Source organism: Cnephaeus nilssonii (genome assembly GCF_951640355.1).
Source record: "Cnephaeus nilssonii genome assembly, chromosome: 7".
Classification (NCBI taxonomy): Eukaryota; Metazoa; Chordata; class Mammalia; order Chiroptera; family Vespertilionidae; genus Cnephaeus; species Cnephaeus nilssonii.
The window spans coordinates 37,790,483-37,815,132 of record NC_137078.1 but is presented as its reverse complement, the minus strand read 5'-3'; the positions used below and the strand labels follow the sequence as shown (position 1 = coordinate 37,815,132).

General features: G+C 42.6%; 1 protein-coding gene across 1 annotated transcript in view; it reads right to left on the bottom strand.

The window, feature by feature from the left end:
- The window catches only part of GTF2B (general transcription factor IIB), a 37,433-nt gene extending 19,220 nt beyond the window's left edge, over positions 1-18,213 (bottom strand). Inside the window, exons 1-2 of the mRNA XM_079777108.1 lie at positions 18,111-18,213; positions 11,264-11,370 (exon numbers count right to left, since the gene is read on the bottom strand). Coding sequence (XP_079633234.1) covers positions 11,264-11,370; positions 18,111-18,127 — 124 coding nt within the window. The 5' untranslated portion in view covers positions 18,128-18,213. The remainder of the gene's footprint in view (positions 1-11,263; positions 11,371-18,110) is intronic.
- Positions 18,214-24,650: the final 6,437 nt, after the last annotated feature.

Below are 24,650 nucleotides of genomic sequence, written 5' to 3'. Positions count from 1 at the left end.
GGGTTATAATTGAAACTTTGTAGCCTTAAGCGGGTGGGCCCGGCCAGGGTGTGCGGAAAGCTTTGCTTCCCCTGTTGCCAGGGGCAATGCTGGCCTGTTCTCTCAAGCTCCATTCTGCCACCATTTCTATTTGAATTTGTTTACCTTTTATAATTGAAACTTTGTAACTTGAATGGAGGCTTAGGCCTGGCAAGGGCAGGTGGAAAGCTTGGCTTCCTCTGTTACCTAGGAAACCTTGCTCTCTGTGGCTGTAGCCATCTTGGTTTGAGTTAATTTGCATACTCGCTCTGATTAGGTGGTGGGCGTGGCTTGTGGGCGTGGCTTGTGGGTGTGTCAGAGGTATGGTCAATTTGCATATTTCTCTATTATTAGATAGGATATATATATATATATACACACTGAGTGGCCAGATTATTATGCATTCAGAGATCATAATAATCTTGCCACTCTGTATATCAACAATCTGATAGGCAGTGAACTTGACATGATTAGTCTCAGCTCATTCTTAATGAATATTCATACATTCATGTTTCAGATTCACTGATATAAACAACACCCAGAATGAGCCTAGGAGGAAGAGATCAAATTGACTCATTTTCTCTTTCAAGTCTACCCTAAACTAGCTACCAGTATTTTCCTTAATTGCTCTTAAAAACAATTTCAAATGGTTTCACAAAAGTGGCTTTAACTAGAAATGATACAAGTAGTTCTAAACAACCTCTTGTTGTGAAATCCTACTTATAAAAGTCATGATAACCAACTTCATGTTTTAATAGCTATTATAACAGGTCACTAAATTAATACTTTGCCAATATATAAACAATGTACAAAGTAAAATTTATACACAAATTGATGATCTAAATATGATTATACTGACACCTAGTGCTCATCTTTTAATGTTACACAATTAAACTGTTAGGATTTGGGGGGGAAAAAAACAGAAAACAAAAAGTGCTGTTAGAGCCAATGACAAAGCTTTGCTTTAAAAATTGGCCCTATTTTAGAGGTCACTACCAATATCTTAAGGATTACTGATAAGGTGAGATAGCCAATCACAAATCATAACACTTCATATGTTTAAAATTAAAACCCTATCCTATCTAATAAGAGTAATATGCAAATTGACCATCACTCCAAGACACAAGATGGCTGCCCCCATGTGGACACAAGATGGCCGCCACAAGATGGCCTGCAGGGGAGGGCAGTAGGGGGAGAACAGGCCAGCAGGGGAGGACAATGGGGGGGACCAGGCCTGCAGGGGAGGGCAGTTGTGGGCAATCAGGCCAGCAGGGAGGGCAGTTAGGGGTGACCACGCCAGAAGGGGAGGGCAGTTGGGGGGGACCAGGACAGCAAGGGAGGACAATTGGAGGGAACCAGGCCTGCAGGGGAGGGCAGGTGGGGGGGGACCCAGGTCTACAGGGGAGGGCAGTAGGGGGTGGACCAGGCCAGCAGGGGAGGGCAGTTGGAGGGGGACCAGGCCTGCAGTGGAGGGCAGTTGGGGGGACCAGGCCTACAGGGGAGGACTGTTGGGGACCAGGCCAGCAGAGGAGGGTAGTTGGGGGAGATCAGGCTAGCAGGGGAGGGCAGTTGGGAGGCGGACCAGGCCTGCAGGGGAGGACAGTTGGGGGGGGGGCAGGCTTGCAGGGGAGGGCAGTTAGGGGTGACCAGGCCAGCAGGGGAGGGCAGTTAAGGGTGACTGGGCCAGCAGGGGAGGACAGTTGGGGGCGACCAGGCCTGCAGGGGAGGACAGTTAGGGGCGACCAGACTGGCAGACCAGGCCAGCAAGGCGTCGATCAGGTTGGCAGGGGAGTGGTTAGGGGCAATCAGGCAGAGGCAGGTGAGCGGTTTTGAGCCAGCAGTCCAAATGTTTTAAACTTAAACTTCTTCTAACGCCACTTCTTCAAAATAGACTCGCCCAGGCTGTGGTATTTTGTGGAAGAGCCACACTCAAGGGGCCAAAGAGCCGCGTGTGGCTCGCAAGCCGCAGTTTGACGCCCACGGCCCTAGACAATGACAGACCCATGTGGGAAGGCCAAGAAATGCAGGTGAAGAAGCCATCATGGAAGTAGATCCTCCAGGTGTAGCCTGTGCTATGTGGAAACAATGCCCCAGATGAGTCCTTCCTGTGAAATCATGAGCAAAATAAAATGGTTGCTATAAACCACAAAGTTCTGAGTTTGTCATGTAATTGAAACAGAAATGGTTTCCTGAAAGTATGATATTGCTTTAAGAAAGTCCTAAAAACATGTGGCACTGGTTTTGTAACTGAATGGTGGGCTTCAAGGAGACTATGAATGCAGGTTTGAAGGAGAGTGAGAAAGTGTTATTAAAGGCTGGAGAAAAGATAGTATATATCAAATAAGATAAATATAATTTTTATATTATGAATTATTTCATTTTAAAAAGTGACAGTAATGAACTCTCCTACTTTCCAACTCATTTGCGTAATATAGGGCTTTGAAAATGACAACTGAGTGGTATCTAGCCTTGAGTTTGAAATTAAGAGAAGCTATCATAAGTTTCAAGCACAAGTTAAACATTAATTACAGAGTTTTTAGAGGAAACCAAGATGGCGGCATAGGTTAAGCACCTAACCTGCAGCCTGGCACAACAATTTCAAGAATACAACTAAAGGTCAAAACGGACATCATCCAGAACCACAGGAAAGCTGGCTGACTGAAATGCCCACAACTAGAAGGAAAGAGAAAACCACAGGGAAAATCAGAGGAGCCATAGGAGCCTGAGGTATGGAGACACGGGCGGACGGAGCCGCAGAGGACGGGGCGGCTGACGGCCTGGCCGGCGTTCTCTAGAAGGAAGGAGGTAAAAGCTCCAGATTGCTGAACCCCAGCTCCGACTGCACTGAACCCCAGTCCTGGGCAAGACCCTGGGAAGCCAGGCTCATGCTGGGGGAACCTGGGCTGTGAGGCGGATACGCAGGGGAATGGCGAAGGGCAGAGCACCGGTGGCGCGCACGGGAATGCGCGCAGAGGATGGTCTGTTGACTGTGCCGCTGGATTGCCCTGGCGGGAAGGAGACAAAGGAGCCAGACTGCACTGAGCCCCAATTCCAACTACACTGAAACCCAGTTCCGGGCAAGAATCTGGGAATCCAGATTCATTGGGGGAGAGACTAGACTGTTTGGCGACGGGCAAAGCTCCAGGGCGCTTTTCTCTCAGAGGTGTTTGCAGGGAGTACAGAGGGACACTGAGACCCAGGAACCTCATAGGGCGGGGCTGATGGGAAGCCAAGGCTGTGGGCTCCACCCTGAAACTCCGCCCCATCCAAGCTGAGCACAGAGGCTTTTACAATTTTGCAAGTCTAGTTGAATAAGGCTGTCTCCCGGCATAGACACAGCTGATCCTCACAGCCAATTGGACTGGAGGGCAAATCCTCCCAGTCTACCAACAGCAATCAAGGCTTAACAACACCAAGACTTTGCACTCAGCCCACAAAGGGGGGTACCAAGAGCGACCACCTAGGGAGATTGGGGAAGCTGAGCTACCAGCCCCTATAGGTCACTGACCACACAAAGCCACTCCATCAACATAGGGAGGCAACCAAAAGATGGAGACACCGAAGCAGGTCACGAATAGAAGGGATGAAGGAAAGTAGACTAATGGACGACACAGTGTTCAGAACCACATTTATAAGGTTACTTAAGAATCTTCTGGAAGACCGAGATGGCGGCATAGGGCAGATGCCTGATTGTTGCCTACCACAACAATTTTGAGACTGCAACTGGAGGACAGAGCAGACACCATCCAGAACAATGGCCGGAGGAGTTGCTGGGAGGCGGTTGATTGATGGAGTTGGGATCAGGAAGACGGGGCCCCACTGGGTCCCCGATCCGGGTGCACTCGCCCGGCGACTGGTCGCCGCTGCAGGCCCGAGTGCCACCGCAGCGACCTTGGACCGGCCCGCCGCCGTGCACTGGGCGCACCGGAGCATCGCCGAGCCCGCTGCCCGGCGAGTTCCGCGGCGGCCACCCCAGAGCTTTGAGAGGATGGCCAAAGGAATTGCTGAGAGGGAATTGACCGACAGAAATTGGGATCGAGAAGACGAGGCCCCGCTGGATCCTGGGTCCGGGTGAGGCCGTGTGTCCCTGGGCCCGGGTGAGGCCACGCGCCCCTGGGTCCAGGTGAGGCCACGCGCCCCTGGGTCTGGGTGAGGCTGGGTCCCGGGTCCGGGTGAGGCCATGCCCCTGGGTCCAGGAGAGGCCACGCGCCCCTGGGTCCGGGTGAGGCTGGGTACCGGGTCCGGGTGAGGCCGCGCGCCCGAGTCCGGGTGAAGCCGCGCCCCTGGATCCGGACAAGACCAAACCAGAGAGAGTCGGACCTGCATTACCACCATTGGTCCACCACCCAGAGCTGAAAAGTCAGTACCGACATGTACTCATAAGGAACTGGTGGACATTGAAATTGGGTCTCAAAAGAACTGTTGGTCCAGAAAGAAACTTACTACAGACTGATTCATTTGCCTGTCAGCATAACTATTATTGCTCATCTCACATTCGGTTCTTATAAGTATATTTCTAGTAACACATGATCTCACTCATCTAGGGGAAATGATGAACAACATAGACTGATGAACAAGAACAGACCCAGAAACAAGGAGGCATCGATCGGACTGTCGGGCCTCAGAGGGAGGGTAGTGGAGGGTGGGAGTAGGGGGGAGAGATCAACCAAAGGACTTGTGTGCATGCATACAAGCCTAACCAATGGTTAAGGACAACAGGAGGGTGGGGTGGGGGATGGGAATGAGAGGATGAGGACAAATATGTGACACCTTAATCAATAAAGAAATTTAAAAAAAAATTACAGAGTTTTTAAAAAATAATTCTGAGAGTTTCAGTTTCTAAACTTGTCTGATGATTATTCAATAAATATGATATAATCTAAAAAGTTTCAGGAAATGAAAAACTTTTATGGCAAGTAGAATCAAGCCATTATTATAAGATCATTTAACAGATAATGTTACATGTTTGGATTTAAATTCCTATGAACATCAGTATCTTAAATAAGAAAAAAGCCACTCATTTTAAGTGGATTGCAGAAGACTTGCTCAGCTTAATTTCTCTTCTGTCTCCCTAGCATAAGAAAGACAGACTTGAATTTAGCTGGCAAGAAAGAGCACATGCCTTTAAACCAGCAAGATAATGCAAATCTAATTATATGCTACCATCTAAATTTATTATTAATACTAGAGGCCCAATGCACAAAAATTTATGCAAGAGTAGACCTTCCTTCCCCTGGCTGCCGGCACCGGCTTTCGATCCAGCCCCGCTGGCAGGCACCCAGGACCCGGGTGGTTTCCCTCTGGCCCCGGCTTGTCTGGAAGGATGTCTGGTCTAATTAGCATATTACTCTTTTATTATTATAGATTATTATTATAGACTAGAGGCCTGGTGCATGAAAGTTCGTGCACTGAAGGGGTAGGGAGGGGGTTCCCTCAGCCTAGCCTGCCCCCTCTCACAGTCCAGGAGGGGGATGCACAATTAAACAGATTTTAAAAGATGAAAATTTCCTTTGCTTTTGTATCCAGGTCTGAAAAACACTAGTGAAAATATAGTTTGAGTCTGGCAATACAAGGTGACCCCAAAAAATATATACACACACTTTGAATAATTAAAGGCAATGTTTATTAAAATACATTTCATTTTCAAAATTGAGCTATCAGCTGTCATACTGTACATACATTTTTTGGGAACACCCTGTATATCTGCTGCAGATCTGTTTGGGAATGAAGATCTTAGTTCTTGTTTTAACTTCTGACATCAATGAAAGTATATAAAATACTAAATAAAGCCATTAAACATTACTTGTGATTCAGATGTTAGTTGCTGTCAAATTCACTTTATCACAGTGTTTAACATATAGGCACTGTTTTGCCTTGTGATTCTAGGTTGAATTCATTAAGAAATATTAGCAAGTCTGCAGCAATAGTTAATTACCAAAGCCATTCAGTGTTTCATAGTTGCTGAAGGCAATACTGGTTCAGAAAAATTTCAATCTTGGCCCTAAGCTAAAAAAATTGCAAGGTAACTTTTCCACTACTAAGCTAACAAATTACTGTGTGGTAGAACTGCCCATGAGATTGAATGAAGTCCACTCTGACACTATTGGATCAGTAATAATACATGATAGATTCAAACCTTTTCCACAATGTATCTGGTGATGAAAAATACAATGAATAACTATAGGTTTTTAAAAGTCTTACAGTTTTACACTTGGCAAATAAGTCTTCTGCTCCACACTTTTTTTCACCACCATCAGTTAGAATACATTTTAGCAGATTCCACTTCAGGTTGTACTGAATCAATACTCAGGCAACTTTTTTGAAAATATTTTCTCCTATGGATGTTCCATGCAGTTTCAAACTCTGCAAACTCTGCCCTGACTCCTTGAATAAACAACTCAACATCAGCAACATCTGTCTAGTCATCAAGAGTCTAGGAAAAATACTTGAAATAATTTGCCTTATATTTTGAGTATTGATGTTGCTCCCAATGTCCTCAACTCTTCAAACAACTGTTCTTACTGAAAGGCTAATAACAGTCTTAATAAGTTTTTCTCTAGACACATTTCTTCAGCTGTTGCAATCACACATGAATTAACTCACCATTGGTAAATGGCTTTCCCTGCTTGGCCTACAAATGAGCCACTCAGAAACTTTAGCTGCAGCCTTGTTTTCATTCTTTTATTTTTGTGAAGAAATTCTGCTGTAATGAGATACTCCACTTTACATTTTCTAAATTTTCTGACCATTGTTTTCCTCAGTTGGGAATACTGTGACGGTGTTTTGTCTGATAATCTAAATGTTTATTGCATCCTTTTAGGGAGTACTGTGACAGTGTTTTGTCTGGTAATCTAAATGTTTATTGCATTCTTTTAGCACAGCTAAAATATCACAGCATAATAAACACAATGCTTCACCATCTAATTCAATAACAAAATAACTCATACTTCATTGGGCCTTAAAAGCATGACATTCAAGTTGTTTTTTGTTTGTTTTGACATGATGAGTATGCAATGATAACAAAACAAATAAATAAAATGTTGCAGTATGGAGATATACTCGTTACTAAAAAATGCTGTGGGATTTTAACTATCAACTGGGATTTGTAGTGCACTGAGCAGCAGTACAGAGTGATGAGAGCAACACATATGGTTTCTGTTGCAACTACTAAATTTTGCTGTTGTATTATGAAAGCAGCAATAGTCAATACGTAAACAAATGATTGTGGCTGTGCTCCAGTAAAACTTTATTTATGGACACTAAAATAAGAATTTGATTATTTTCATGTGCCCCAAAATATTATTCTCTTGATTTTTTTCAACCATTTAAAAATGTAAAAGCCATTCTTAGCATACAGGCCATATATAAACAGGTAGTGGGTCGTAGTGTGCCAATCTCCGATTGAACTCATTTTATTATGTAAGATAGAAATTTGGCTTCCATGCAGACAGAGGAGCAAGACTGCCAGATTACCTAAACTTCAGTTTCCTAACCTCCAAAATGAAGATAATGTGAGGAGTACTCACCTCACATATTTCTCTGAGGTTAAACTGGGTGAATATGTAAATCATTTAGAACAGTGTCTACTGTAAAGTGAACTAGCTGTTGAAAATATTTATTACTGAGTATAATACAATTGCAAATGGGATTTCAATTCTTATTAGCAGCTCTGTATGATTTAAAATTCCCACTGGAGGTCTGATGAATATTACAGCCTACTTAGATGAATATTACAGATGTCCTCCTGTAAACACATCCACAGTACATCAACACCAAAGTATCTGTTATACTTCCCACAATCCTAGCATTTCCAAACTACTAAGGCATGGCTGCAACCCTATCATAAGAATACTTTTTATAAAAATACTAGAGGCCCGGGCCACGAAATATGTGCACAGGTAGGGTCCCTAGGCCTGACCTGCAATCAGGGCCGATCAGGGCCTTCCAGCTGCTGGCCAGGGCTTTCCTTCATTCCAGGCTGCCCCCAATGGTCAACGCATTTCACAGTGAGTGATTGGTCTCCCGGTCGAACTCCCTCGGGGACAATATGCATATTAGGTTTTTATATATTTAAATGTTTTTATTGATTTCAGAAAGAGGAAGGGAGAGGGAGAGTGAGATAGAAGCATGGATGAGAGAGAAACATTGATCAGCTGCCTCCTGCTTGCCCCCTACTGAGGATTGAGCTCCCAACCTGGGAAGGTATCCTGACCAGAAATCCAACTCCCAACCTCCTGGTGCGTGGGACAACACACAACCAACTGAGCCACACTGGCTGGGCAGAATAATTTTTAAATAGACCATTTCTATCAGTTTTGCTGCATTTCTAGATTAGTGAGCAAAGAAATAAAAGTGAAGTTTTAAGAAATATTTTTAGCAATGACAATTTTACACTAGAAAAAGTGTAATTAAATCATTCCATAGGAAATGAAAATTACACAAATCTTTTTTGTTTACTAAAAAGCCCTGGATAAGATTCAACACAGATATACTTTTATGCTCTGAAATAAATGAAATAAAAGCCACAAAAGTTATATTACATGGGTGTCATCCTGCCACCCTCAATGCCCCATCAAATATTTAAAGAATAAGAACTCAGGAAACTGGGGGCCTTTTTTTGGATTAACTTTCAAATTAATGATCCCTCCTATCCAACATTATAAAACATATGCACCTGGGAAAACTTCAGGATACTGAACACAGAGATAGAAGAAGATATAAATAAGTGGAAGATTATACCGTGTTCTTGGAGTGGTAGAATCAACATCATTAAAGTGTCCATACTACCCAAGGCAATCTACAGATTCAATGCAATCCCTATTAATATACCAACGGCATATTTCACAGAGTTAGATCCAATACTCCAAAAATTTATATGGAATAAAAAAAGACCCCGAGTAGCTGCAGCAATTTTGAAAAAGAAAAACAAAGTTGGACGAATCACAATACCAGATTTCAAGTTATACTACAAAGCCACCATAATCAAAACAGCTTAGTAACTGACACAAGAGCAGGCATATAGACCAATGGAACAGAACAGAGAACCCAGAACTCGTCCCAGGCCATTATGCTCAATTAATATTTGACAAAGGAGGCAAGAGCATGCAATGGAGTCAAGAGAGTGTCTTCAATAAATAGTGTTGGGAAAATTGGACAGATACAAGCAAAAAAAAAAAAAAAAGAAACTAGACCAACTTACACCATACACAAGAATAAACTCAAAATGGATAAAGGACTTAAATGTAAGACATGAAACCATAGGCAGCAAAATCTCAAAAATCTCAGCTCTCGTAGCAATATGTTTACTGATACAACTCCTAAGCCAAAGGAAACTAAGAAGAAAATAAACAAATGGGACTACATCAAACTAAAAAGCTCTGCATAGCAAAAGAAACCATCAACAAAACGAACAGACAGCTCACTGTATGGGAGAACATATTTGGCAATGATACATCTGATAAAGGGTTAACATCCAAAATATATAAGGAACTCAAAAGGAAGACAAACAATCCAATTAAAAAATGAGCAAAGGACCTAAACAGACACTTCTCCAAAGAGGACATATAGATGGCCAAGAGACATATGAAAAATGCTCAAAGTCACTAATCACCCGAGAGATGCAAAATGACAATAAGGTACCATCTCACACCTGTCAGAATGGCTACCATCAACAAATCAACAAACGACAAGTGCTGGCAAGGATGTAGAGAAAAGGGAACACTAGTGCACTGCTGTTGGGAATGCAGACTGGTGCAGCTATTATGGAAAACAGTATGGAGTTTCCTCAAAAAATTAAATATGGAACTGCCATTTGACCCAGTGAGACCACTTATAGGAATATGTCCTAAAATCCCTGAAGCACCAATCAGAAAGAATGTATGCAACCCTATGTTCATAGCAGCACAATTTACAATAGCTAAGATCTGGAAACAGCCCAAGTGCCCATCAGTAGGTGAATGGATAAAAAAGCTGTGATACATTTATACCATGGAATTCTATGCAGCAGTAAAAAAGAAGAATCTCTTACCCTTTGAGACAGCATGGAAGGACCTGGAGAGTATCATGCTAAGTGAGATTAAGTCAGTCAAGTATCACATGATCACACTCATATGTGGAATCTGAGTAACAAAATAAACTGATGAACAGAGTGGATCCAGAGACATGGAAGCATGGAACAGTGTGTGGAATCTCAGAAGGAAGGCGGGGAAGGGCAGGTGGGTGGGAGGTAATAAACCAAAGACCTTGTGTGCATATATGCATAACTCATGGACACAGGGTGCTGAAGGTATGGGGGGGCCTGGAGGGGGCGTATGGGGGGGGCGGGGGGGAAGGGACATGCGTAATAACAATAAAAAATTATTTACAAAAAAAGGGGCGGGGGGGGGACTGGTATGTGGGCTCTTGAGTTTAGCAGCAGAGAGGGGCTCCTCCAAAATAACCCATGGTAGTTACATATAAAGAGCTTTCTATATGACGGGCATTGTTTTACTTCTTTATACGTGATAACTTATTTAATTTTCTGACAATAATCCCTTTAATCCTATTTTCATTCCCATAGGCAAGGGCAGTAACTTGCACACTGGAGTTTCTCTCTCACTTACCCACCATCCTGTTCCTCTAATTGCCAGTGGTAAACTTCCCGACATAGTTTCAAATATTTTATTTACATTTGCATTTATATTCATTTTCTGATATTTGCAAAGGCTTCACAGTAATATGTTGGCTTCGCTAATGTAAGGGTGCCCGAAGAGGAGCACTGTTATTATATCCAAATAAAAAGAACTACAAATAAAGTATCATTTTTTTTATCTTGATAAATATCTAGAGATATTTTTCCATATCTTTTGTATTCTGCATGAAACTGCAAAAACTAAAGCAATTCAGACCTAACTGTAATTTGGGAGAGAGAAAAATAGTACTGCAAAATAAAAAGAAAAAATTAGGACAAATATCATCTACATGCTTAGCAAGACATTCCTTATATTCCCAATTAAAACCTTTCTAAATTCTTCAAAAAATAAAAATAAAACATATGCATCTGAACTGACAATAAAATATGGTATCTCTGAATGATTTTACTTACTTGTTTTTTTTCTAATTCTTTTTTAGTGTTTCATGATAATTATGAATTAAATATGAATTATTTAAACAGTCAAAATGTATTCACTAAAAGACAGTTTGGAAAACACACAAAAGACAAGTATCCAAAATAGTGATATTAGTTAAAACTATAATAACTGCTTACCTACAACCAGGCCACATTCAGGACAGATCATATCACCAGCTCTATAGTCCTCCACTAAAATCGAATCAGGATGGTTTGGACATGCAACTCTTGGGAGAGCATCCAAACTAAATGAAAGGAAAAAAAAAAAAGGTTTTTGTGTGTTGTTGTTTTTTTTAAATCTCACCCGAAGACATAAAGGGAGAAAGAGAGAAACACCACTGTGTGAACCATATGTGAGAAACACCAATCCTCCCAACCACCATGTAACAAAGTAGTCTTCTGGGGGTGGGAGGAGGATTTTTAACACTTTTCTAATATATATTTATAATACATTTAAACTAAATTTCTGAAGTAAACACCTCAATTAAATTAAATTCTAGCTAGTTATTAACAGGTAGATTCCATTGGAATTATTTTTTATAAGAAGTTACTAGTTTGAAGACATAAAAAGCATTAAAAACTTTAAATAGAAAACAAGTGTTTTTTTCTCTTAACAGGTGACCAAGTATTTAAAAAAAAATTGGTTAGCATTGAAATGACTAGCTACCATAATAACCTGTGATAGTTACACATAACCATTAAATGTGTGCCCCCTGCCACTTACTTTTCTGGTCAGAGAATAAATTTTTCTACTTGCTAGTTACCATGATGGTAGATTTAGGATAGTATACTAAACCTAGTCCTAGTATAATAATAAAAGTGTAATATGCTAATTAAACCAGACAACCTAACCACCTTCCAGACGTTATTCTAGATAACCTTCCGGACAAAGCTGTGGCGGTGGGGGCCGTGGCAGAGGCAGTTAGGGGCAATCAGGCAGGCAGGCAGATGAGCAGTTAGGAGCCAGCAGTCCCAGATTGCGAGGGGGATGTCCAGCAGTCGGACATCCCCCAAAGGGTCCTAGACTGCGAGAGGGTGCAGGCCAGGCTGAAGGCTCCTGCTCCCCCCCCCCCCCGCACGAATTTCGTGCACCAGGTGTCTAGTCCTATATAATAAAAACCTAATATGTTAAGTGTCCAGTTGACCGGTCGGCCGTTCAACCAAAGTGTAATATGTTAATGATATGCTAAGGCCGCTCAACCGCTTGCTATGATATGCACTGACCACCAGGGGGCAGACATTTGACCGGTCAACCAGTTCCTATAATGCACACTAACCACCAGGGGGCAGACACTCCAACTGGTAGGTTAGCTTGCTACTGGGGTCTGGCCGATAGGGACTGAGCAAGATGGGGCCAGACACGCCCTGGAGCCCTCCCGCAGTCTCTCCCCAGCCCTGATCATGCACCGGTGGGGTCCCTCGGCCTGGCCTGCACCCTCTCACAATCCGGGACCCCTTGGGGGATGTCAGAGAGCTGGTTTCAGCCCAATCCCGCAGGCCAGGCCGAAGGACCCCACTGGTGCATGTATTCGTGCACCGGGCCTCTAGTCCTACCTAATAAAAGAGTAATATGCAAATTGACCCTAACTCCGCCACATCCACAAGCCATGCCTGCAAGCCACGCCCACCAGCCAATCAGGAGCAAATATGCAAATAAACCCAACCAAGATGGCTACAGCCACAGAAAGCAGGAGGGAGGCTTGGGTTTCCCCGGCAACAGAGGAAGCTAAGCTTTCCACCTGCCCTTACTGGCCTAAGCCTCCACTCAAGGCTACAAAGTTTCAATTATAGAAGGTAAACAAATTCAAACAGAAATGGCGGCAGCTACAGAGCTGGAAAGAGCAGGAGGCAAGGGTTGCCCCCGGCAATGGAGGAAGCAAAGCTTCTGCAGCCCTGGCTGGCCTAGGCCTCCACTCCAGGCTACAAAGTTTCAATTACAGAAGATACATCAATCCCAAGAGAAATGGCTGCCGGCCATGGAGCAAGCAGGAGGCTTGGCTCCGCTCCAGGCTACAAAGTTTCAATTGTAGAAGATACGTAAATCCCAGATACCAGGGCCTCTGCTTGGGTCGCCAGGAGGTGTGGCTGGCCTGCAAACCACCACAGGCCCCTCGCCCAGGCCACCCCACACCCCAAGGGAACCCCCACCCTGATCAGGGACACCCTTCAGGGCAAACCAGCTGGCCCCCACCCATGCACCAGGCCTCTATCCTATCTAATAAAAGAGTAATATGCAGATTGACCATCACTCAACACACAAGATGGCTGCCCCCATGTGGACACAAGATGGCCACCACAAGATGGCCAGCAGGGGAGGGCAGTTGGGAGGGACCAGTCCTGCAAGGGAGGGCAGTTGGAGGCGATCAACCCTTCAGGGGAGGGCAGTTAGGGGTGACCAGGCTGGCAGAGGAGAAAAGTTGGGGGCAAACAGGCTGGCAGGGGAGCAGTTAGGCATCAATCAGGCTGGAGTGGTTAGGGGGTGATTAGGCTGGCAAGCAGAAGCGGTTAGGGGCAATCAGGAAAGCAGGCTGGCGAGCAGTTGGTAGCCAGCGGTCCTGGATTGTGAGGGATCCCAGATTGGAGAGGGTGCAGACTGGGCTGAGGGACACCCCCCCTTCCGTGCACGAATTTCGTGCACCGGACCTCTAGTAGTAATATAAATGAGGGTGGTAGATGTGGCTTTGCTTTACTTAAAACATGATGATCTCATTTAGTCCAGAATTGAGTTTATTGGCAATCAAGAAATAGTTTTAAAAGCTACTTTTTAATCTATTTCTGATATTAATAATTTGCTCAATTATTTTATTTTGAAAATAAAGCAGTTTGGGAAGACACAACAGCTTTAAATGACCTGACAGAATCAGTTTTAAAAAGCAACAAAGATATTTAACATAAATTTTGTAATTATTTCTGGGGATATGACCTCATACTCACAAATGTTTAGTATCACTGAAAATAAGTTGTCTTTAAAAGTTCACTTGTGACAGGAAAACCTTATGCCATAAAAAAATGCTGAATTACAATAAGGATATACAAAGAAAAAGAACCGCCCAGCCAGCATGGCTCAGTGGTTGAGCATTGACCTATGAGCCAGGAGGTCATGGTTGGATTCCTGGTCATGCCCGGATGCAGGCTTTATCCCTAGTGGAGGGCGTGCAGCCAACAAATGATTCTCTCTCATTGATGTTTCTATCTCTCTTCCTGTCCCCTCCTCTCTGAAATCATTAAAAAAATACATATTTTTAAAAGAACCAATCATGATGCAGACATTTTACATCCAGCAAAGCTGGCTTTCAATGAAAAGACCATAAACTGTTAACAACACACAAGAATTCAAGGAATATCATTTCCACGAGCCCTTTGCTTTGAGTTTACTGGAGACTGAGTTTTATACTTCTAATATGACAGGAAAGACATCAATGTAAAAATTAGTGATGAGACAACTTTACACATAGAAGTTAATGAGGGCCTATATAAGAACTATTAACATTGTTAAGAACTCATGTTAGACATAGTATAGGTATTGTTATTCTGATAATGTTTTCTGTATTATGTGGAATAAAGCTAATGTTTAATTATGAAAAAATTGCACTTGAAGTAATATAATAAAAGGTTATGTTATAGCCAACACAAATATGCATCCAAAAGATAATATTACCCATGTAAAATAGGTATTCGTGGTTTTGGATCAAGTTCTCATATAATACAATTTAGGATGTTAACTCTCAACAAAGAAATAGAAGGTAATTCCCACTGGAAAATTGATAATATAAAATCCACATTCCCAAAATTTATATAGTCAAGGTAACCAGAACATGTGTTGATCTTTTCATGAAAAAAATGGGAGATGGGGTTCATTTTACATTTATGCTATTCCAGAAATTCCTATAGAAAAATACTTTCAAAAATTATGACAAATATTTAAAAAGCAAAAATTATGGAAAATTATTTTGAAATAAAGGAAAGTTAGCAGAGTAACAGTAATTACAAATGCATAATATGGACAGTCAGGTGGCACACATCACACAAAGGACTGATGTATTTTTCACTCTTAAAAAGGAAGCAATATCATGTAGTATGTGTGTATATCTATCTATTTATATATCCATATATATGTATATGATATGGAAACATCACAAAGATATGCTTACTTCAAAAAGATATGAATTTTATACAAAAGTGAGAAAAGTATGAACTACACTTATATGCAATAACATGAATATCAAAATGCTGACTTAAAAAAACTACTCATGAACACATATGTATGCCATTTATATAAACCTTAAAGTGGGCAAAACAAATCTATGGTGTCAGAAATCAGGATGTGGTAATGACTCCGGGCACAACGGAGGCTTCCAAGGTGCTAATGGTATTTGATTTCTTGACCTGGGTGATAGCTCTGTGTATATGCTCACTTATTAATTGATCTGTGCACTTAAAACGTGTGCACCAATTTCATAAAAAAGGTAAAAAGCAAGGCACAGTGTTTACATTAGACTCCTTTTCAGGGGGTGATGGGAGGGCTTATAACTATCCTATATAATAAAAGGGTAATATGCAAATTGTTCCCTCAACCAGGAGTTCGACCAGGGGGTGGGGCCGGCCCACCAACCACCCGGGGCCCCTCACCCCTGGCCAGCCAGGCTCGGCCCGTGCACGAATCCCGACCCATGCACAAATTCGTGCACCGGGCCTCAAGTATGCATATACTTGCTAAAGCAGAGACTCACTGATGCTTTAGGGAAGAATTAGATGGCTGGAAGCTAGGGAAGAAGGCAGACTACTTTTCACTTTTCTTGCCTTTTTACTATGTGTAATGTGTTACCTATCCAAAATAAAGTGAAATCATGTTAGTCAACTTTTAATCAAATTTCCTCAAGAGTAATACAAAGGAGAAACTACAAGAGTCGGGTTGTAGGGAAAGTAAGGGGAAAAACAATAGGAAAGGAATGTAGTAAACAATCACCCCTAATGCTAAAGCAATTTCGACTACCTAAGAAGCCAGATAACCCCAAACTCATTTTATAGCTATAACTTACTGGGTGCCTACTGTGGGTCTAGTGCTATACATACATTACTAATCTTCAAAGCCACCCTGAAGATAGGCATTATCTCCATTTAAAGATTATGCCCAGAGAATGATTTGCCTGAAATCACAGAATAAGTGGTGGAGCTTGAATTTGAACTCAGAACATTTGTGCTCTTCTCTGTGAAAACATCAGACAGTTTCATAGCCTAGTAACTGTGTATCTTCCTCAAGTTAACAATAGCAAAAAGGAAGAAATACTAACATTTACCTTTATTCTCACTGGAAGAAAAACTCAAAAGCTGAACACTTCAATAACACAGAGAGCTGGACAAGTTTAGAAAAAAATTATTTCGCACATTTTTTTTAACAAGACATACAAAGTAAAGTGTACTTTTTGGATAAGGAATTTATCAAGTGAATTTACTAGACTGATACTGTCACATTTCATACAAAGTAAAGTGTACTTTTTGGGTAAGGAATTTATCAAGTGAATTTACTAGACTGATACTGTAACATTTCATACAAAGTAAAGTGTACTTTTTGGGTAAGGAATTTAACAAGTGAATTTACTAGACTGACACTGTAACATTTCATACAAATACATTTTCCTGTTCTTATATGTAAAAGCTGTGCCCAAATATGTCCACATGCACCTTTCAGATCTACTGCCATGAGAGACCATACGCTATGTTTAGGTGTCTTTGGGAAGCTGAAGTCTCCCATTTACTTACAAGTAAGCCTTACCTGACAGAGCCACGCCCAGATAGAATGATTGAACACTCAATCATAGAATTAGAATCAGTAAACAAGAGTGTCACTGACTTTAAGAATTATTGCCAAATAGGCCATTAGCTAAAGCTGTCTCACTGTTCCCCATTTTAAAAAAATACAGTAACATAAAAAAGGGCCCGGACTTCTCCAGCTTACTATTTATGATAATGGCTTTCACTGGGATTACCTGTAGTAATTCCACAGATTACTACAGGTTCAAAAATTTATGCCAGAGTTGCCTTCCAGAAATTATAGAACTTAATTACTTTTAATATATTATGAATTAACTAAAAGCCAACTGTGTGATAACAAGAAACAGATATATGCCTTACTACAGCCTGTTCTAACACTCAACTTGGAAAAGCCAGCACTGGCATGACTCAGTTTACACTCATGCAAAAATACTAGTATCTACCTCACAGTGGTAATGAGAGAGATAATTAAGGTCTGCAAGCCTTTTTCAGGTCACAGGATTAAAGGCTGTCTCTACAGGCACTACATGCATTTCCTGTACATGTGAGTACACTGCATTTTAAAAACACAGTAGAGTGACTTTCCAGCATTTGTCAATAATTTTCTGCAGGCAAGATTTTCTTCAGGAAAGTACAGAAGGCATCTGTAAAGAAATCTCTTAAGAAGGGAACTTATCGAATCTTCAGAAATGCCTTAACCTCCGTTCAGAGGGCCTCTGGGATGTAATCGGTCTCCATTAGGCTCACCAATACTGACGTCCCTAACTTTCCAGCTGTCAGCTGGATGGGGACCTGGAACTAACCCTCTCCAGCTCTTTGGAAGGGAGGACTCACGGCCCCTCGGGCTGCCCGAGCCGTAGGTGGAAAAACAAGCGTAGAAAAAAGGAGCAGGGGGAAAAAAAAAAAAAAGACGTTTGCAGTATCAGCAAAAGGAGAGAGACTAGGGGCTGCGGACCCAGGAGCCCCCACAGGGTGGAGCCTGGGTGAGACGGCCATCTAAGACCCTGGGGTGGGAACGCCGACGGCTCTGCAGCCCCAGCGACGCCCCTGACAGCCCCGCCGGAGGGAAGAGCCTTTGTCCGGCCGGCCGGCCAGCCGGGGCGGCCGCCGCTCCCCGCATCTCCTGGGCGCCCTGCCCGGCGCAGGAGCCCCGCGGCCGCCGGGCACTCCCCGCCCGCCCTCGACTAAGCCGGGATCGGGCGCACATACTAACCGGCTGGTAGACGCCATCTTCACGGCCACAGGGATTCCTTGAAAAAAACAACAAGCCCGCACAGCCGGAAGGAGAACAGGAAGACACTGTGGCGACGGGACGCGCCGAGCTCGGCTTTTATAGACGAGTCGCCCACGCAGTCGTAATAAGGCGCGGCTACGGGTCGGGAGAGAGGCCAAGAAAAGTGAGATCCGGAATGCCACGTGCTTTGCGTTTTATTATTTTTCCTTTTCCGTGTCCGTGATGGGCTCTGTAGCTAGATGAGTCAGCGAAACTGCCCAAGAAAACTTGCAAGTGGACCCCTGCAAGCGAGCTACCCCCGAAATACCACAGCGGGGCTTGAGTTAAAGCACAAAGGCAACCCGGGCTCGGGGTTTGGAGGCAAAGCCCACATCCCCAAGGGCTGACCACCCCTCCCCCACCCGGAAGTCAGTTACCGGGGTGGGGCTACACTTCTAACTTGCCTAAAGGGGTGATTCCGTTAAGAATTTGGAATGAAAAGAGAAATTCACTTAGTTCAGTCGGAACAGGTGTCAGTTCAGGCCCAGCCCTCAGCTAGCAAGCTGTCCCTTCTACCTTCGGCGCGAGGAGTAACAGGATCCGCCTTGCCTTCCCTTTCAGAATTGCAGGAGAAGGAACAAAACCCTGAGCTAGCACTGCACCCCCGGAGGCAGGGAGACCTGGGCCCTAACCTGATGGGTGTGTTTTTTTTCTCCGTGTCCTTAAATGTGGCTGGTAGCTAAAGTATAGAGAACTTAGCAAAAAACGTTTAGATACCCACCAAAGGCTCCTAGATTTATTAATTGGCCGAACTGACGTCAGAATAGTGATAGCAGCTATAGTAAAAATAACGCTACCTCCACTTGGCTGAAAACAAACCACCCTTGACTCTGTGGCGATCCAAGGAAACCGGGTGCTCCGGGTTTCTATGCGGATGAGGACTTAGGATAGAGTGGCTGCTTTGTTCGTCTGGGCATGGGACTTAAATGCCACTGAGCCCTTGAATGTCACTGACTGTTTTCTCGAGAGGTGGGAAAGACACGCTTCCTTGGAAGGAAAAAGGGGTGTAAGGGAAAGGAGTTTAGGAACTGAAATAGGATGGTAATAAGAGGGGTCTTTTTTTTTATGTTTTTTTCCCCCCAGTCTTCCAATCTGTAGTTCAAAAGGTTGACCATATGAATCTGAGAGGAAAGGTGGGGGTGGGCGGGAAGAGATCAACCAAAAACTTGTATGCATGTATGCATAATCCATGGACACAGACAATAGAGTGGTGGAGGCCTGGTGTGTGTGTGTGGGGGGGGGGGCGGTCTATAAAGGGTCACTGGGAGGAAAAAGAGGACATAGGTAATACTTTCAACAATAAAGATTTTTTTTAAAAAAAAGGTTGCCTGTTCTATTGTGTGAGGGGAGGATAAGGGGTGTTCTTCCATAATATTTGGGAAAGCCTCAAAAATGCCCATTCATTTCACCAGTGTCAAGTACAACCAGGAACGGGCTAGGGGGTGCTCCAACCCAATCAGGAAGGAAGTTGTTACAGTAGAGCACCTTGGTTTGGGAGAAGAGGGAGAGGAGGAGAAGGACAACTGGGCACCTCTTGAGGATCAAGAATAAGGACCTACCAACTAACAGTAGGTATTCAATACTGTTTGTGGAAGGAAGAAACCATCAGAGAAGTTGAAACCCCAGAGGAAGGAAGCTAGGTAACCAGTTAATTAACTCCTGCTCCACCTGAGAGTCACTTATCTGTCATAACCTAGTTAGGATATCTTTTATTTGTATATATAAAAGCCTAAGTGACCGGCAGACTGACCTACCGGCCAGTAGCTATGACGCGCAATGATCACCAGGGGACAGACACTAAATGCACAGGCACAGAAACATGGAACAGACTGATGAATCTCAGAGGGAAGGGGGGGAAGGTGGAAAGAGATTAACCAAAGATCTTATATGCATGCTAGAGGTCTGGTATGTGGATTTGTGCACCAGTGGGGTCCCTCGGCCTGGCCTGCAGGGATCAGGCCAAAGCCAGCTCTCCAACATCCCCCAAGGGGTCCTGGATTGTGAGAGGGTGCAGGCCAGGTCAAGGGACCCCACCAGTGCACAAATCCGACTTAGGCAGACCATTTCTTTTTCTTTGTTGGTACAGCATTGGCAATTTATAGAGCATTTTCATCAACATTATCCCATTTAATCTTTATATCTGATCCTGAGATTAAAATATGCTCTCTCTCACACACACACACACACACACACACACACACATACACGCACAAACAAACACAACTGGGGTTTTGTCACCTAGGAATCAATGACCCAGATCAGTATTTACCAGAACTTCCAGTTTGTTAGTATCATCATTTTTTATTTAACTTTGTTATGTGGATTAATTAGTTAAAATAATTTATTTAAATTAATTACTTAAATTAACTCACCTGTTTTAACTTAAATTTTTATTTCATTTATTATTTTGGTTTTTATTTATTTTTACTGTTTTAAATAATCATTTACATTTAATATTATTCTGTATTAGTTTCAGATGTAAACATTTATTTTAAAACTTTATGCAATTGCTGTGAAATCACAACTTGATGGGTTAAAGTTCTGCTAAACTAAAAAATGCTTTACATGGTTTTTTAAAAGTTTGTGATCCACCTAGCCATGTCCTTTTTCATTAAAAAAAAAATTGAGGTATAATTATATACCATAGAATTCATCTGTTTAGATGTCGATGATTTTTCGTCACTTTACCAAATTGTGCAACCATCCCCATGATCCAGTTGTAACACATTTCCATCATCCCAATACGATTGCTCATGCCATGCACGGTGAATGCCCATTCCACTTCCAATCCCAGGAACACTTAACTACTGCCTGTTTCTATAGGTTTGCCTTTTCTGGACTTTCCACATAAATGGAATCATCCTATATAATAAAAGCATAATATGCAAATCGACTGAACGGCAGAATGACCAGTAGGTGGGGGCGGGGCCGGTGAGCAGGTGGTGCCAGGCAAGCCAAGGCGAGTGCCAGCGGGCACAGGGAGGGCACGGTAATGGGGTGGGAATGGGGGGCCAGTGCCATCCCCAGATCAGCCCGCTGGGGCGCCTCCCACAGAGAGAGGCCAGACTGCAGCTTAGACCCTCTCTCCCTTGCTCCCCCACCCCCTGCCCCCCAGAAATGGGATGAAATGTCTAGAATATTAGACAAGCCTCATATGCCTGGTAGCTAAGGAGCCATATGTATTACTTCTGGAAATGTAAGGGTTTAAAATTTTTTTTTAATCTTTAAAATTATGTATGAAATTCAAATGCACTATACACTAGAGGGGGTAATTTTATAATTCCTCATGGACCTGTCATCCTAACTAAAAAATATAAATTTTGCCATATTTGTTTCATGTGTCCTTTATTTCTCTTTTCTTCTTTTGCTAAAGTATTTTAAAAACAAATCCCACATATCACCTTGACCCATGCATACTTTAGTGTACATTTCTAAAAAATATAGACTGTTAAACCTTTTAAATATAGCATTATAATACATATTACATTACCAACCATATCTTTACACACTAATTTTTCAGTTGGTAATTATCCTGTCTCTACTTCTTGGTGTTTGGTTTCATTAGGCAGCAGAGGAAGACACTATTGAAGGTGGCAAGGAGCCAGAAAAGGGGAAAAGAGGCCCCACATGGAGCTGCAAGAAATAGTTGAGTTCTTGAAAGCAGAGCTAAGGTCCATGTGCATCAGGCCATCTGTCAGGCACCTCACATTCATTATCTTATGTAATAATTGAGGATCTTGTCAGGCAAGTATTATTATTCTCCTTCTACAAGCTTAGGGAGGTTGAATAGGTAAATTATCTGTCTCACAATAAGTTAGAGATGGAGATAGAACTCAAAGCAAGAAATGACTGACTAAACTTTCTACTTCTCTGCTTGCCTACGATGTAACTGTTATTGCAAGACTCTATTTTTAGGTCCAAATTACTGTGCCTTGGGAAATGCAGATTATATTTGTAGAAATGTCCACTATCATTTTGATTCTTTCATAACAGCTATAAAGCTTCATTAAATTCAGGTAGAAGTAGTAAGAAAAATAATTATGATAATAATAGCAAACACTCATATATATATAGTGCTTACTGTGGACCAAGTACTATTTTAAGATTTTGTATATAATAACCCATTTACCTTTTCCAACAACTCTATGAGTTGGAACCATTATTGTGCCCATTTTATGGATGGGAAAATTAAGGTACAGAATGGTTAAGTAACTAGCCTGAAGTCACACAGCTAGTAAGTGACAGACCAGGGATTTGAACCCTGGCAATTTGGCTCCAGAGTTAATGAAGTATGCCTCCTAATAGAAACTCAATATACAGAAATGCAGATTTACAGATTTTAAGATCAGAGAATGGATTAAACAAGCAGTGTGCCTACAGTAGTCGTGTGAGCTTCGTTTTATGGGCAGCTGTGCTCTAAAATATTCTGGCCAGCTGTCTACATAAGGATACGTGGGTTTGTCAGATCATGTGCTACCTAAACTGAAATGTGCCTGGCTTATATAGCGCTGCTAAATGTACTTGCATACATGATCCTGAATTTAACTTTTCCATTTGATTGTTTATTTATTTGAAATCTTTGGTTCCCCAGTATTGGTGGCTTGTCCTTCATTTGAGAATATATCCAGTTTTTCACTGAGGAAAGATAGAAATTTCTCTGAAGTGCTAGAATGTAGAATATAGGCTTAAAACATTAATAATCTATAAAAAGAAAATATTATCTGTCAGTTATCTCCTTACAGAATCAGGGAGGAAGATAGATAGAAGTTAATTCATTCTTAATTCAATGTTCAGTGAGCAGTAGTTTTCTTTTAAACTTCTATATCACTCCAATATAAATAAAACAAAATAATTCCAAAGGGTTTACTTTAATAGCTTGAAACTTTTTAAATTAATATTTTTTCCAAAAAAATATCATTTGGTATTAAATGTGTGAATTCAAACATTAAGCTGCATTATTTAGTGTTGTTTCATTTTATGTATTAAAGCTAGTAATTTCCCCAAAATAACAACTTTCTCATTCTATAATTTTAAAAAATGGGGGAAATGACATATCCTATATAATAAAAGAGTAATATGCAAATTAACCATCACTCCACCACACCCACAAGCCACACCCATCAGCCAATCAGGAGCGAGTATGCAAATTAACCCAACCAAGATGGCTGTGGCCACAGAGAGAGCAGGAGGGAGGCTTGGGTTTCCCTGCCCATACCTGGGCCTCCGCTTGGGTCGCTGGGGGGCGTGGCCGGCCTGCAAACCACCACAGGCCCCTCGCCCAGGCCGCCCCATGCCCCAAGGGAACCCCCACCCTGATCCGGGACACCCTTCAGGGCAAACCAGCTGGCCCCCACCCATTCACCAAGCCTCTATCCTATCTAATAAAAGATTATTATGCAGATTGACCATCACTCCAACACACAAGAAGGCTGCCCCCATGTGGACACAAGATGGCCACCACAAGATGGCCAGCAGGGGAGGGCAGTTGGGAGGGACCAGGCCTGCAAGGGAGGGCAGTTGTGGGCGATCAGGCCAGCAGGGAGGGCAGTTGGGAGGGACCAAGCCTGAAGGGAGAGCAGTTGGGGGCGATCAAGCCTGCAGGGGAGGGCAGTTAGGGGTGACCAGGCCGACAGAGGAGGGAAGTTGGGGGCAAACAGGCTGGCAGGGGAGCAGTTAGACATCAATCAGGCTGGCAGGGGAGTGGTTAGGGGGTGATCAGGCTGGCAGGCATAAGAGGTTAGGGGCAATCAGGAAGGCAGGCAGGCGAGCAGTTGGGAGCCAGCAGTCCTGGATTGTGAGAGGGATGTCCGACTGCCCGTTTAGACCCGATCCCACCTGGATCGGGTCTAAACGGGCAGTCGTACATCTCGAGGGGTCCCAATTGGAGAGGGTGCAGGCTGGGCTGAGGGACATCCCCCCCCCCCCCGCCCCGTGCACAAATTTCCTAAAAATGTTTTAAGTATGTTTATTTTAGCATAGATTAGATTTGCTTTTTAAGTCCTATTAATGGTTTTCAAGTGCCTAATGAGCTATTTTGAGGGAAAATAAGAACATGAAACATGTTCATATTTTTGTGACCTGTTACTTGACACTTTCTTAAAGATTGAATTCTTTAAACATTAGATGTTTATTATTTCCACTAAAATCACATACTAAAAATCTTTTTGTATAAAATAAGTACCTACTTTCAAATAATCTCATATTATTTGAATATAAATTAAAACTCTGAAACTATTCATTAGAAAGTATGACCATGTGATGAGGACATGAAATTGCTTCTCTCATAATCATCCATTGCTCACAGTATTATAAACTGATACAAACCTTTTAGAAAACAATCTGGCAATACTCCAAGAATGGTTGAGCTGTTAAAGCCTCTTGAGCCAGTAAACCCCTTTTGAGAACTGGAGTAAAGAAATACTCTAGAATATGGGATACTATGTTCATGAACAATCCGCTGTAATATTATTTATAACTAGA